The following is a 14,631-nucleotide window of genomic DNA, read 5'->3' as shown; positions in this document are numbered from 1 at the left end:
TTGAAAATAAAGTGAAAGAAGAAGATCATAACAAAGCATGAACATTTCAAAAGAATACGATAAATAAAGAACCATTTTTTAAGAATGAGCATTTCCCTCAAAAAAAAGGAGACAGATCATTCTTTGTAAACAAATCAAGTTTATTATTATTGCTCATCAACTTGCTGTTGTGGTTGTATTTGCTCTAACACCGGTAATATATTCTCCCATATTGAGATGCTCTGTTTAATAATAGAAATGGAACGGTTAGAGTTGAACCAGCTTGACAACCACTTCTCACTTTTCTTGTTTTACCTTCAAATAAAAATCGATATGACAGTCAGCATAGGCTGCTAACCCTTGCCTCAGTTCAGAATCTTTAGCTTTTTGGAATACATCATACTCATTCAGCATTTGATCTGAAAAATTGTTGTTCTCATCATTGGCTTTCGAGACATTCTCTTGTAGTTCCTTGATCTTTTTTTCCAAGCGCATCAAACGATCGCTTTTATTATTAGTGAATTTATCTGCCATCAGTTCTGTTATGTTCATACTCGTGCTCGTCGAGGTAATAGCTGCTGCTGCAGTTGCTGAATTTGCTGTACTTGTGATCTGGCCCAGGTTCTTACCCGGGTGTAAAATGCGATCTCTTTCGAATGTTATGGACTGTAAAGCGTTTGATAAATCCTCAAATTGAACTTGTTTCCTGTCTCTTTCGACAAGTTGATCCTTTGCCGCGTGGCAATAGTTCAATAACTCATGTACATCATTTAAAAATGATAGATTTTCTTGCTTCCTCTATTTTAAGCAAAAAAATTGATTACAATGATATTGATTAAACTTTAATGCTGGTGCAGAATCGTTACCATTTCTTTGAGAGCTTCAGCATACATTTCTGTGGCTTCTGCAAACTGTCTTAACGGTTGATCTACAATAGTCTCCAAAGCTGATAATCCACGTATGCTAGTAGCAAAATGATTGTAGTTATTCTCTAGTTCTTGCTGTCGTTTGCCGATTCTTGAGTATATTTTCTCTACTATATTTAAGTTGTCTTCAAATTTATCAATTGTGTCCTTCATTTCTTCAAACTTCTCGTCTGGTTTTTTTACTTTGACGAACGATTTAAATAAAGATCCGAAAATAGATGATGTTGATGCATTGTGAGTCATGTTTTTTAACTTGATATGTTTATCTGTATTCTGAGATAACAAATATTTAACATACTGAGGTTCATAATGATGAACGCATCTTTCGATAATCGACACTTACGAAATCCGTGGATTCTAAGAATATTCGTGTATATTCTGCTCTTTGTAACAGCGGGTGTCTTGCAATTCTATCTACAAACCATTGTAATCTATATGATGCAATAACCATGTCTACTTCAATACATGCTGTACCCTTATTTAGTCTTAGGCATTTTCCTCAACTGACCCTAATCTTCTTTGCTCTATAAACCCTGGATCGAATCGATCTCCTTTCATATACTCTACTAAACCATCAATCTATTAGCTTATGAACTAGCACTGCTTTAGAACTACGCGGTATACATTACTAAAGCGATGCTTTTCAGGCAAGGGTGGTATAACACAAGCAGGAAATGCATTTGTCAAGGCGTTATGTAACCATACAAAGTCCCGGAAACGTCGTCGTACAGGTCTCTTATCCGTTGAGTACATCTCCAAAGCTGTCTAGTTCAACCAAGCGATGAATTTTACATCGATGAATATGCCAACAGGTCTAGTATCTCCTTGATATCCAAGCCTTTTTACTTACCATTGTGAATACTTGATAAATTATGTAAGAACCATCTGAGCTTTTAACAGGATCATCAATCCTTATAGTCATGGGCTCAGCTTTGGGCATTTTTTTTTTCGTTAATGATGTTATTCGCTGCTGTTGTGCTTCTTCCCCATCTTCCTCTTGTTCTGTCTCAGATGTAGCAAATGCAGATGCTATGGTAGCCGAGTTATCATAATCATGGTACTTATAGTTGTTTCGGTTGAAATTATTTACAGGTGCTTTATCACTGTTTCCGTGGAATACATCCTCTTCCTCTTGGAAAGGATCAAAAGCTGCATTACTACTTGACGCATAATTCTAGGGGTCATAATCCATGAGTTTTTATACTTCTAAATCTTAATACCACACATCGATGAGCATTCAAGGTTCGCAGAAAATCTTACTTGGTCAAAAAAAGCAGATGACCGAGATGTGTTGAAGAAGCTGTCTTGGTTCTCATTGGACCAGGAAGGTCCTGCTTCTTGTTGTTGTTCATTACTACCATGAAGTTTATTTGGCATATTTATCAGTCGTTTTGGGTTATAGTAAAAATACAAGCATGAAATACAAAATATAATACAAAGAATGGAAAAAAAAGAATAAGTTCATTTTTTTTTATTTCCATTTTTCCATATTTTGGCAGGAAAAGCAAAAACGGCTTCAACACAACAGGTGTAACTTTCATGCAGTTGCTGTCGATGATTTGTTATTTCCGAAAAATGGGTGCAAATTATAATTTAAAAATTTTTGCTTACTTCATGAGAAGCAAGATATGCCGTAAGGGTCTAACGACAAAGACTTTATGGTAATAAAACTGCTTTATAAGGACATATATGCATCTTAAATAGTCACGTATCAGTGCATGAACCAACATCTAAGCTCAAATTATGTAAAGCAAGAAATAGAGTACGAGGAATAAAAGCCTTGAAAAAGAATAAGGCAATATAGTATACTCAGGAAAAGCGATCTGTCGCTCATTCTCGGTAATAATAAGACAAGAGCCTCTGCTTAATCTTGCAAATTTGCTATTTCTGCATGCCTGCTAATCCACTTGTCAAAGAGGATGCTGTTAGGATTTATAGATTAAAACTTTCCAGTCCTGTTGATTTTACCGAACGTTCCAGTGGTGTCGTCACTGAAGGTGTAGAATATATCGTTGGTAAGAAGTGCCAATGCAATTTATTGCAAAAATAAAACGGGATGCCGGTGCTGCTACAGCTGTAGTAGGGGTGATATTGATTACATTATGTTAGATTGCGAATATTTGATGAAATACAGTATCATCGTGTCGGCCACTGCTCAAGCCCGTATATTAAGCAGTCAGAAAAGAAATTTGATTGTATCAAGCAAAAACCGTTTGGGAGAAGAACGACAACCAAAAAAGACACCTGTGAGCAAAAAAGCTTCACCATCTCCAAGAAAAAGCAATTTATTATGGTTGACATCTACAAATTTCCATCTTGTCGTCCACGTGTGTATCTCCCATATGTTTGTCATTATCATTGTTAGTTGTAGTATTTTTTTCATCAGCTTCTTCTGAATGATTTGCAATATCATTTTTGTCATTGAATAATACATAGTCTGGTTTTTGTGAGGTATATCTTCGCTTGGCAGTACATATTTTGCAGGTTTGAACGGTTGTTGTTACTGGCTTGGCTATAGAAAAGTAATCATATTTTAGCTGTCATAACTCATGCTTCAAGCTTATATTATATGAATCTTTACATTGTATGCGTGTGGAAGAGGTAATTATGGGTATCAGTGGGGTCTCACATCGTTTGCAGACCATTCTTTTTACGTTTGGATCTCTAAAAAACATTCATAATGGCGATTAATACAAGTAAATTTCCCGGAATCAAACACATTTGCAGATCTATCTTTACAGTCGTAACACCATGCGTGCTGTGATTTGTCTCATATTACTAGTTAAGTAGCGAGCCACTGGCAATAAAGTGCCTTCAGAATCTCCTACCCATTTGTCTACAATAACTTCTTTTTCCTTTCTTCTTCTTTTCCCCTTCTTTTTCGACAATCGCTCTGCTTCTGGTAGTTTTTGACGAGAATGAGAGTTTGTTTTGTACTGAATGGTGGACATTAATATGGAGGCTTGATGTAAAAAGCTCAACCGTTCGAATGCTAGAGGATTCTTTAATTGAGGGCTGCTCACTTGTTTATTTTTTGATTTGGCCATTTCAAGTGCGATGATCTAGCTGTTGCAGATTTAATAAGAAAAAAGAGTTAGCAGCAAAATTTATGGCGTCCCAAACTGACAAATATATTCATGTCGGAGGTGCAGTTCTCTCTACTCCTAAAAGGGAGGGACACTACGTTTAAAGAAATCTTTTATGGAGGGTCATTATTATACTGTTTTTTCGCTTGACTAATTTCCTTTTCCAATGAAGCAATGTATGGTGAGTACGGATTGACAAAGCAAGGCAATAGATCTTCTTTCTGCTTATTGAAAATATCTGCTGAAACTATTATCGCAATCTAAGAGTTCAAGGAGCCTTGGACGGACCCAAAAATAGTCTGCTCTATCAAATAAAAGCATGTAACTTTTAATCACTTTTCGAGATAACTGGGTAGCCGAAACCCACCATTGATAGTATCGAGTGATTCAATCAATAAAGCCATAAATTAAAATAGTGGTTATCTTGTTTCTTTCAACAATTACTGAGCAACTCAAATGAGAATTACGATCATGGAAGGGCAACCTGACCAGAGTCTGATGTGTGTACTTAGAGAGGTCCCCTGAATGCCCCACGGATCTGCAATTTTTGTCGTTTAGGTTACATAAGTTTTTCTTCTTTTCATGCACACTGAAAGTTTAAAGTATTCTTGTGTTTCTGAGTTCCTTAAAAGAGCTCTCGTCCACTATCAGATCCTCTTTCACTGTTTTATTTCTACACTCTCAGTGTGCTTTAAAGATGTATACCAAGATCGAGGATATCTCTTCAATTGTCAATTTAACACGCCGCAACTTCCTAACAGGTAAGAGATGACATGGTCTATTTCACCACCTTTAAGAGAAAGTCATAGAGATCAAAACAAAAAATTATCGTAGGGCTTACAAAAGATGTGAGCTTTAGAAGACAACAGCTCAAGAGCCTTAGAAAAATGCTTTTTGATATGCAGAGTGAGATTGCCGATGTTATTCATAAAGACCTTCGAAAACATAAAATGGAGGTTATTGCCTCTGAGATAGCACCAGTTGTGGGTGAAATCGATTATATGCTAAAGGTTAGCCTTGATTCATATTCGTTGCATGAATTATCTTTCTACAGACTTAATCAAACCACATGACTACCACAGAATTTGCTGAAACTTACCAAGACTGTTCAGAAAAAACCCGAGTTTAAGATATGTTCTCTGTATAAATGTACCGTTCGTAAAGAACCTAAGGGTGTGGTTTTGATTATTGGTGCATGGAATTACCCTGTAATGCTAAAATACATAGGACCGAACATAAAGCTATAAATAGCCATTCTAAAGATCTTATGCTGCGTACGTTAGTTACATTTACTTATACTCCCAATGGTAGGCGCCATTGCAGCAGGCAACTGCGTCGTTCTGAAGGTGAGAAATCTCTATATAACGTATAGCAGTCGAAAGCATTATCACTCATTCGATTGTATACAAAAGCCATCTGAAGTCGCCACCCACTCTTCTGAGTTCATCGCTAAGGTCATCCCTCAATATCTCGATAAGCGCGCATACAGTGTTGTACAAGGAGGAGTAGAAGAAACTACAGCATTGTTGAGTAAGTTGTAGTTGTGTCTCCACAAATTGACAAAAAAAATCGTTATCGCCGACAGTTAAGCTTGCATTTTACTCACCTTCTACACTTGCGGGTTTAGACGAGCAATTCGATCATATTTTTTACACAGGTAATGGCCATGTTGGAAGAATAATCATGGCTGCAGCAGCAAAACACCTTACCTCTGTAACACTGGAGCTTGGTGGTAAATCGTAAGTAATACTGCAGGAATTGCAGATATCCACAATGTAGACTATTTCACGTGTCAAAGAATTGTTATACACTAACAGCAATCATAGCCCTGTTGTTGTTGCTCCAGATGCCAATTTAAAGGTAGCAGCTAGCAGAATTGTATGGGCTAAATACTTTAATGCAGGACAGGTAAAGTATGCCGACCTGATGCAATTTCTTCGAGCATTAAAGTCAAAAAAATAAAAAAAATGTTAATGTATTGCCTTGCTATAATACTGAATATAGGTTTGTGTAGCTCCTGATTATGTCCTTATCGCAAAAACGCATGTTGAAGAGTTTATTGATCACTGTCGAAACGTGATTAAAGAACGATTCGGCAACAACCCACAGCTATCTGATTCTTATGGTCGCTTGATCAATGAGCGACGTTTCAATGCTATTCAAAATCTATTGACCGAAACCGATCCCATGAAGATACTAGTAGGCGGGCAGACGGACAAAGAAGACCTATACGTAGCACCTACTATTGTCAGCCCCGTTGAACCAAGCAATTCAACTTTGATGAACGAAGAAATTTTCGGACCTATTCTACCTATTGTACCCGTAGATGATGTAGATGAAGCGATCAATATCATTAACTCAAAGTAAGATTAGCAACTATCGAAGGTGACTCACTTGAAATAATTACTGATACTTATTATTTTGATATCACCTTTTATTTCCAAAAAGGGACACACCTTTAACACTTTATATCTTTACAGAGGATAAGGCAACTGAGCTCAAGAGTAACTTATTCAACAATTTTTTTTTTTTTAAAAGAATGTTCAACCAATGCTGATTCCAACTGCTTCGCATCTACTTCATATATTTTAGTTTTAGAGAACACACAATCAGGTGGTGTTGTCGTCAATGACTTATTAATGCACATTCTTGAACTTTCTATGCCTTTCGGTGGTGCAGGTGCAAGCGGTATGGGTTCTTACCATGGAAGCAAATCATTTGATACTTTCACGCATGAGCGTGCTACTATGATGGCACCAACTGGACTAGAGAGTGCATTGATAGCTCGATATCCACCTTATACTGATAGCAAGAATGCCTTGTTTTCCTTATTGACATTGGGTTTACCCAAAGGCTTCATGCGCAAGGTGAAATCAATGTTTGCTGCCATACAGGCGGCCCGGAATATTTACTGGTCCGAAAACACAAACGATATTGACGATAAGAAGAATAAGCTTTAACTTTTATTACCAAGCAAACATATGTATTTCTGTAAATGCTTTTGCTTTAATTAAAATTAAAAGAAAAGAAGCTTTCTTGATAGTTATTATATACAGTATGAATAAATGGCTAAGCAACGCCACTACCTTTATGAAGTACAGATACTTTTTAAGATTCTTCTGCCTGCTGTTCCTTCTGTTTCTGCCATGCTTGAGCAATTTGTAAAATTTTGAGGGAACGGTTTTGAGCTTCATCATCAGGAAAGATATAATCGAAGTACTCTTCCCAAATAACATTATCATCGGTTGAATCTGCAGCTCGTCTTCTCTTCTTAACAACTTTAGGCATTTTCTTCCTGACGACCTCTTTGGTATCTTCTGTACCATAATTCTCCTCAAAGTCTTTCCATGCCTCAAGTAACAGTACGCGCTATTTTTATTCGATCACAAAAAGTCAGCTTCCCGGTCACTTCTATAATTAAATAATATTTATACTCACCTCTTCCTTCATTTCATTCTTCTTCATCTTATCATATGCCTCCTCAAATATAGTACGCGCACGTCGGACGCCTTCTTCATTACCATCTTCATAAGGTACAGACAATTCGAATTGTGCAAAACTGATATAGACCTTGACATGCTCTGTACGTTCCAATAATCGGTAATAGAGATCCCTTGTTTTTTCGTATTCTTCTTCTCCAATTTCAAAATCAATGTATGCTTTCCATAATAATTCTGGCATGTTGAGATTATCTTGCGCAACAGCGAGCTCGAAGATAGCACGGCATCTTTCTGTTTCATCTAACACATTCTTTTCCAGTTCAGCAAACTGTATCCATGCAGAACAGTTTGTGGGATCATATTCCAAGTATTTTGTGTAAATAGTTCTGCATCTGTCAAACTCCCTCAATTGGAATTCTAAATCAATATAGCCTTTGAACAACTTCTCTTTAGGACATAGACCTATAGCTCTTCCAAGTATCTTTCTCGCTTTCGTCACATTCATCTGCCTAATTTCGAATTGTGCATACAAGAGCCAAATTTTGGCAAAGGTAAACTTCTTATGTGGTATCAGGTTTAAACACTCCTCATATATTTGGCGTGTGCGTTCAATATCTTCAGTTTCGAGTTCTTCAAAAAGTGCATAATAGATCCATAAGTAAATATAACGTCTCCAATATCTCTTCTCCTCAGCTGGTGGCAATTGCGCAATAGCACGCTCATACAGATCTCTTACACGCGCTGGGTCACCTGCTGATTCTTCTAATCGTGCATAATCGAACCAAATATCATAGTTTTTGGGGCTTTCTTCTAGCTCCTGTTCGTATTGAACACGTCTTTTGCCGATGACAACGTCCTCTATGCCTGCTTTATCGCCGTATTGTTTTTCAAAATTGGTGTATTGGTTATATAAGGATTGAGACTTGCTTTTAGGCAAGCGGTCAAGGCCATATTTGAAGATGACACGAGCTCTTTCATACTAAATTGAAACATCAAAAAATGCATTAGATACATTACAAATTGCCTTCAGCATATAAAGTCAACAACTGTAATTCACCTCTTTGCATTTAATCTCGAACTTTGCAAATGCTACTAATAACTTTTGATCCAATTTATCATCACCCAAAAACTCTAAGCCTGCTGTATAGATTTCTCGACATTTGTTCAAATTGTTGTGCTCTTCTTCAAATTTAGCCCATCTAATCCAGTTGGCTGGTTCAGGATGAATACTGACAAAACGTTCATATATAGCACGAGCACGTTGCTTTTCATTATAACGCAATTCCATTTTGATATAAGCCATCCAAGCATTTTCTGAGGGCTCCCACTTCATCCAGCGTTCAAACACATTTCTTGCCTTGGGCACTTCTCCCAATGTTTCTTCCATATAGGTATATTTGTACCAAAACTGATCAACACGAGGCAGGAGGGTAGTGGCACGATCGAGTAAGTTTCTCGCGTGATTGATACTGCGATTCTTCAATTCCATATCGATATAACGTAACCAAATAGCGTTATTTCGCCATTCCACATCCAAGGCACGCTCAAAGACAGAACGAGCACGTTGAAATTCCATTTGACTTTCTTCCCAGTTAGCATATTTGATCCAATTACTGATATTGAGCCGATTTTTACGAATGTTATCTTCAAACTCTTTACGTTTACGTTGACGGAATTCACCAAGTTCTTCTAAATCAGCAATTTTTTGTTGAGGGATGCTGTGCGTTGGTTCGAGTCGACGATCGTGAGCTTCGCGCAGAATCTGCTCAGCTGTGATTTGTACAGGGGCGGCACTCTTGTTCTTGACCTAATGTCAACGGAAAGACAATGATAATAAAACAAAAGTGTTGAACAATGACGGATGCGTTAGTATTCAAAAAAAAAAAAAAAAAAACTGGGGCGAGTGTAATGGATTATACATGTGCTTACCTTTGGCGGTCTGGGATTTTTCCCAAATCCACTTGTTGTTTGCTTTGGATCCATTGATATGAATTAAACGATGAGTGAATGAAAAGAAGGTTAATAACGAACTGTTCAAAGAATTCAATTTTCAAAATTTCGTGCTGCTGCTTTTTCGGAGGAGTAATAAAGATAGCAGTCCTTTTACCATGAATTGCTATTTATATGGAATGCACTGCTAAAAGAGGCTGTCTTAGCTAAATCGCTACGTCAAATGAACAGATACTTTGATATCAGACAATGATAGGGTGCTTTGTCGTTGAAGTTTTCATAAAGATAACGGCTATGGATACTTATGTAGACCTTTCACAAGCGTGCTTTGACTTGAACGGTCATTGCGCTGATCTGATTGGTCGAAAGTGTCAAGCAAGCAACGAGTCATGTTTTTTAAATGCGACCCCCCTACGGTTTTCCACTTACTCCACATTTAACAATCTACTAAATACGATGAGGTGCCGTTTACTTCGAGATTTAAGGAATCGTCAAGCAGTTGCCAACAGTGAGATCACTCGGCAAGCTTTTAAATATATTACTCGCAATGAAACTTTACCGGCTCGTGTCCGTCATCAAGCTCAACTTCAATTGAACGCTATGCCCAAAAACACTTCCCCTGTACATGTTCATAACCGTTGTGTGGCCACCGGTCATGGAAGTGGTATCATTCGTGATTTCAGACTTTGTCGAATTCAATTTCGTCTGAAGGCTCTGAACGGTGAACTTCCGGGCGTCAAAAAGGCATCGTGGTAAAAAGTCGCATGGAAAACGTTCGCCATACCCTCTATTTAATCAACCTACAGCCCGAACTATATATATAACAAACAACAACCAAAACAACAGCAGCTTTCTTTTGTATATTATAATGCCAGATACTCCAATTTGACTAATTAGACAGCCTTGATTTTGTAAAATAAATCTGAATCTAGCCCTGAAATGAATTATTTCTTCGTATGACAGATGGTATAAAGGATATTGTTCCGTTCAGAAAAACGGACCATGATGGTTGTTTATCCTATGTGATTCGTTTTTGGGTGGGTAAGGTATCTAAGTTTCGAGAATGGTCATCGTTTTGGCAATGCTCATACTCACCTTCCAGCCGTAGGGTATAAGAGGTATCGGTGTCAGAGAACCTGGCTTGTGGTATTCCGAAACAAACTGTTGTATATACAAATATGCTTTCCATATTAAACTTGCCGTTATGCGCAAAGGATCCTAATGGCACTTGTAGCAGCTTTGTTATTTCGTACTGAGATACTTATACCAATAAGGACTAAGCAAGCTCTTTTATATCCTGTGTTTATTTCGCTGTTAACATTTCGCTCTTGCATATAGATCACAAACACTACAGGAACATAAAACATATCACATAATTCATATAATATACGTCCAATCACTCACCATTTACCACATTCTATTTTCAAAATGAAGGCCTGTTTACAACATGAAAGCATGTATGTTATCCGAAATGTCTGCATTAGTTACTACGCATATAGATATTAGCCATGTCCAATGTAGGGTGCTTCGACACAAATTCCTATAGATTGGATCCCACTTTGGTCAGCATCTTGTTCGCTGTTACTGCACGAGCAAGACTTGCAGTCCACAAATAGAGATCATTGCGAGGCAGAAAAGCGGTCTATCTTTCTTCGATAAGACAATAGGGCAGTCGGTTAGGTCTTAACAACAATCAGTGGGTGGTGGGAGGATGGGTGCGCAAGTTCTATAGGTACCGGTCCCTGCTAAAACATTCTCTGATGCTCTTTATACGAAAAAAAGTAGTTGAGCAATAAGTTTTTGAATCAGATTTCGATAACGATCGTCTATTCTAGCGTTGTGCCTTTTCACACTTCATTGGATTTGGTGGTTTTCATTCGGTATGATAATAGGCCTGAAAATAACTGATTGTCACCTCTGGCATGTAGCAGTTAAGTAAAGTCAATTCTTGGCATCGCTTACAAAATTGCAAACAGTTTCAGCCCAGTCTTCCGATTCACTCACTCTTCTGCGAGTCAGACCATATAAATTGAATGTGAGCTATTGTTGAGAGACCGATTTGATGTACGTATGGGTATACATAACTCTCGTTCGTTTGGGCACCAGCGGTCTTTATCAACTCAGGTATCACGAAATAGAAAGTGCGGAGTAGAGTGAGGACGGGTTTATAAGGGAGTGATGTATATAGTATGAATTCCCGAGCTGAGCATAATCCCTTACGAAAAGATCCTTCTGATGCGGATACATGATTATACAGACTATACTAAATATTAACAAGCCAATGTGTAAGGCTCGTTTGAACGCTGTTTCTCATGAAACATAAAGTGAAAGATAACACTTTACCCCACCTGCAGATTTTCTTCATTTTCTGCAAAAGAACAAGAAATTTTTTTGTAAGAAAACCGGGACTATAATCAGCAACAGTGATCTGATCCATTATGCTTATCCTTGAACAACAGGCGATGCACATTATAGATGGGTTTATCGTTATATGGAGTGCGGTTACACTGATGTGCAAAACAAGTTACCAATGATACATGCACAGACGCATTCTATAGATCCTTACCGACGGAAGGATGCAAAAGTGGTACGGTGATGAAGAGACATTAACTCTGTTATTTTTTTGTTCCAGACCTTGAATAAACAGAGTTTGCTTTGTTTTGGTTTTAATTTTTTTGTTTTTTGTTTTTCTGTCTTTGCCATACAGAATGATCTGGTGTATTCACTATCAGACCTTATTTCAATAACCACATTCACACTATAAATGAAATGATAACTGGGTTGTGAACTTGCGCGTTCTAAATACACGTGCAACGAATGGTTCGTTAGTAGAGATGATTCAAAGAGAGGGTCTCCTTCTTCTCACTCTCCCCATCCCCAATTTCTAACGTTGCGAAATGATGTCTACAATTTTTTGTATTTGTATTATTGCTGTCATATGTTCATCTCAAGGATTTGTTTGTTGCAGGGCAACTCATCTTTTTTAAGCTTTTTTCGTAATCGAAAAGCATATGTTTCTATAGAAAAAACGCTTCTGAGCGGAGATCAGAATATGACGTATTTTTTGCATAGCTCCAAAAAAAGAAACGCTCGGACCAGCAGCAGCTTTTACAATGGCATAAGAAAATCTTTAGCAAGAGGAAGAGCAAGCAGGCACAAGAGGTCTGCTCGTTTGCTCAGCAAAAATACCAAAAAAAAACACGCTAGAAAAACGCGAAGTTTCATCATTTCTAAAGTGTAAGCTTGAGAATAGTGTTTATACAAGTTCATTAATGATAAAGAATAGTACGACATTACAAGAGTACTCTATGAAAAGAAATTAGCACAAGAGAATGAAAGTATAGAGTTGAATCAAACAGATGTAACAATAGAATAAGAATAGATTAAAGGCAGATAAAGTAAAAACCAAAAAATATCTAGTAAGAGTTGACTAAAGAGATATGTATATGTAAGCTGTATAAGTTAAATAACATGAAAAGAAAGAGAACAGAAAGAAACAAAATTTTAAAAGTATGAAATTAATGATCAACATAGGCTAAGGATAAGCCTCCAGGAACAGATGTACGATGGTTGGTATGGTATGGATTTTGTGGTTCGTCACAGGATGAAGATGGTGAAGATAAAAGGACGCTAGACACAGGGCTTGGTGGAAATGTGTTTTGTGGTTGAGCAAAAGGAAGGGAAAAATTCTGAGACGGTTGATCGGTCGATGTGGAAGGATTGCGGTTTTGATAGGAAGACATCATCATTTGCTGCGAGTGAATGGGTTGTTGTAAAGTGGTCCAGTGCTGCAGCGGTTCACTAACGTTTGTGGACGGCGATGTAATAAAAACACTGGGTTGTGAGTTACTGATTTCGTAATCATTGAGCACTGAATAATGATGGGAAAGAGGAAAATAGACACAGACGTTAGTCTACACATATTCATTACTGTGGATAAAATAAAGCACAAGCCAGCAACTTACAAGGCGATGCGATGGTGATGCCTTGACCCTTTGCTAGTCTTCGGATCATGATCTGTTGTTGTAATTGTACTCTCTTCATTTCTTCAAAGCCTTGTATTAAGTTTGTAAAATTTTCTTGCAAGACACGAAATTGTTGGAGCAGATCAGCTTGCGATAATTGTACCATAGCAAAAGAAGCATGGATATCGCCCGTTTCACGTCGAAGAAGCTCAGAATCCATAGCTTTGCGTTTAATGTCTTCTAATAAGTCGAGACGTCCTCTTTGAAACTTGGGATGCGAGAATTCCCATATTTCATTTTCGTTATTGCCTCTTTGACCACGAGGAGATTTGTTTATCTTGTGGAAGCCGTACATATTTAATTGTCGAACAAAGCTGGAGAAGTTAGAGTGCTTGAAGTGCTCAGGCAACACTTCTTGAGCAAAACGTGTGGCATTGCAGACCAAAAACGACGAACCACTCGGATTCCAAGAGATCAGATGCTGGTTACGACCGTCACCAACCATGCTGTAGACAGGAAGGGGAGAGAATGTGTTAGTACCTACTTGTTCCTGAGTTTGTAAAAGAAAAGAAAAAAAAAAAAAAGGTGGGGGAGGGGGAGAAGAGCAGTAGTCATTTCGTTTACCTAAAGAGTTTGCTAATAAAAGTACTAACGCCACGCTTTGCAGATCGTCGATGGTTTTCTTCAGTAGACCAACTACCATCTCTGGGTGATAGCGGGGAATTTGAGGAGCCAGCAGAAGATATGCTACAGCGGCTGTTACGGTGAGCGTATGGATTATAATGCTCTGAATGAGGTACAGATATATGTAATTGTTCGGGTCCGGACATTGTAAACAATGATTAGGATTTTTAAGTAATAAGTTTAAGCTATTTTATCGGATTTGATTTTATTGATAGAATATAATGAATAGAAGAAACCAGGTTTATCAGAAATCCTTGCTCTTTTTATTTGATTTTTTGGGCCAAGGTAAACCTTAAGCAAGAAAGATAAAAAAGCAGGCTTGTTTCATATTTCGCAGGGTTTGCAATTGAAATGGATTATATTGGTTAAATTTCGTTTGAATCTTCCCGTTCTGCGTACTTTTAATTTCTTACGTATTTTCTCTGTCTCTGCTATACATTAGCCTGCTCTTTCCCCTGTGCGCACATTAACTGTAAACAAAAATTCTGTTTAGTGGCCTGATGCACAGCGCGCGCTGAGGCTATGAAGTTTTGTGTGTAACAATGGTACTCGAATGCACGGTTTCAGTTTTTGTCTTGAAATATCAAATAAAAAATGACCA

At 37.7% G+C, this 14,631-nt stretch overlaps 7 protein-coding genes across 7 annotated transcripts; 2 read left to right on the top strand and 5 right to left on the bottom strand.

The window, feature by feature from the left end:
- Positions 1-100: 100 nt before the first annotated feature.
- On the bottom strand, positions 101-2,420 carry BDF20DRAFT_846048 (uncharacterized protein). The gene is made up of 8 exons (XM_053079722.1): positions 2,166-2,420; positions 1,756-2,079; positions 1,535-1,670; positions 1,414-1,468; positions 1,249-1,336; positions 846-1,178; positions 295-777; positions 101-221 (listed from the first exon to the last, which is right to left on the bottom strand). Exons 1-8 carry the CDS (start codon positions 2,280-2,282, stop codon positions 147-149), a joined length of 1,611 nt encoding a protein of 536 aa, XP_052940980.1. The 5' UTR covers positions 2,283-2,420; the 3' UTR covers positions 101-146.
- Positions 2,421-3,193: 773 nt separating this feature from the next.
- BDF20DRAFT_909460 (RNAse P Rpr2/Rpp21/SNM1 subunit domain-containing protein) lies at positions 3,194-3,952 on the bottom strand (the record flags this gene model as incomplete). The annotated part of the gene is made up of 3 exons (XM_053083588.1): positions 3,194-3,417; positions 3,487-3,569; positions 3,645-3,952. The coding sequence occupies 3 exons, from the start codon at positions 3,950-3,952 to the stop codon at positions 3,194-3,196; spliced, it is 615 nt and encodes a 204-aa protein (XP_052940979.1).
- Positions 3,953-5,136: 1,184 nt separating this feature from the next.
- On the top strand, positions 5,137-6,951 carry BDF20DRAFT_811327 (Aldehyde/histidinol dehydrogenase; the record flags this gene model as incomplete). The annotated part of the gene is made up of 8 exons (XM_053076679.1): positions 5,137-5,199; positions 5,275-5,337; positions 5,404-5,521; positions 5,619-5,730; positions 5,818-5,899; positions 5,996-6,354; positions 6,474-6,495; positions 6,592-6,951. Coding segments are annotated over 8 exons (1,179 nt in total), but the record flags the coding sequence as incomplete, so codon positions are not given.
- A 148-nt stretch (positions 6,952-7,099) lies between these two features.
- On the bottom strand, positions 7,100-9,414 carry BDF20DRAFT_831733 (uncharacterized protein; the record flags this gene model as incomplete). The annotated part of the gene is made up of 4 exons (XM_053078477.1): positions 7,100-7,360; positions 7,430-8,410; positions 8,489-9,238; positions 9,361-9,414. The coding sequence occupies 4 exons, from the start codon at positions 9,412-9,414 to the stop codon at positions 7,100-7,102; spliced, it is 2,046 nt and encodes a 681-aa protein (XP_052940977.1).
- Positions 9,415-9,837: 423 nt separating this feature from the next.
- Positions 9,838-10,137, top strand: BDF20DRAFT_909457 (uncharacterized protein; the record flags this gene model as incomplete). The annotated part of the gene is made up of 1 exon (XM_053083587.1): positions 9,838-10,137. One exon carries the CDS (start codon positions 9,838-9,840, stop codon positions 10,135-10,137), a length of 300 nt encoding a protein of 99 aa, XP_052940976.1.
- A 294-nt stretch (positions 10,138-10,431) lies between these two features.
- Positions 10,432-11,818, bottom strand: BDF20DRAFT_831731 (uncharacterized protein; the record flags this gene model as incomplete). The annotated part of the gene is made up of 4 exons (XM_053078476.1): positions 10,432-10,542; positions 10,635-10,729; positions 11,386-11,639; positions 11,730-11,818. 4 exons carry the CDS (start codon positions 11,816-11,818, stop codon positions 10,432-10,434), a joined length of 549 nt encoding a protein of 182 aa, XP_052940975.1.
- Positions 11,819-13,219: 1,401 nt separating this feature from the next.
- BDF20DRAFT_57927 (HSF-type DNA-binding-domain-containing protein) lies at positions 13,220-14,300 on the bottom strand. The gene is made up of 2 exons (XM_053075795.1): positions 13,971-14,300; positions 13,220-13,852 (listed from the first exon to the last, which is right to left on the bottom strand). Exons 1-2 carry the CDS (start codon positions 14,174-14,176, stop codon positions 13,309-13,311), a joined length of 750 nt encoding a protein of 249 aa, XP_052940974.1. The 5' UTR covers positions 14,177-14,300; the 3' UTR covers positions 13,220-13,308.
- Positions 14,301-14,631: the final 331 nt, after the last annotated feature.

This window comes from Mycotypha africana (assembly GCF_025528875.1).
Source record: "Mycotypha africana strain NRRL 2978 chromosome Unknown BDF20scaffold_1, whole genome shotgun sequence".
NCBI classification, from domain to species: Eukaryota; Fungi; Mucoromycota; class Mucoromycetes; order Mucorales; family Mycotyphaceae; genus Mycotypha; species Mycotypha africana.
This window is presented reverse-complemented; position numbering and strand designations above follow the sequence as displayed.

Excerpts from the sequence above, each read along its gene's own strand:
- BDF20DRAFT_57927 (XM_053075795.1), bottom strand. The coding sequence starts at position 14,176 with ATGTCCGGACCCGAACAATTACATATATCTGTACCTCATTCAGAGCAT. Across the intron at positions 13,853-13,970 it reads TTTATTAGCAAACTCTTTAG|CATGGTTGGTGACGGTCGTA; the intron begins GTAAACGAAATG and ends TCCTGTCTACAG.
- BDF20DRAFT_846048 (XM_053079722.1), bottom strand. The coding sequence starts at position 2,282 with ATGCCAAATAAACTTCATGGTAGTAATGAACAACAACAAGAAGCAGGA. Across the intron at positions 1,179-1,248 it reads TCTTAGAATCCACGGATTTC|AATACAGATAAACATATCAA; the intron begins GTAAGTGTCGAT and ends TTGTTATCTCAG. Across the intron at positions 778-845 it reads CTGAAGCTCTCAAAGAAATG|AGGAAGCAAGAAAATCTATC; the intron begins GTAACGATTCTG and ends TGCTTAAAATAG.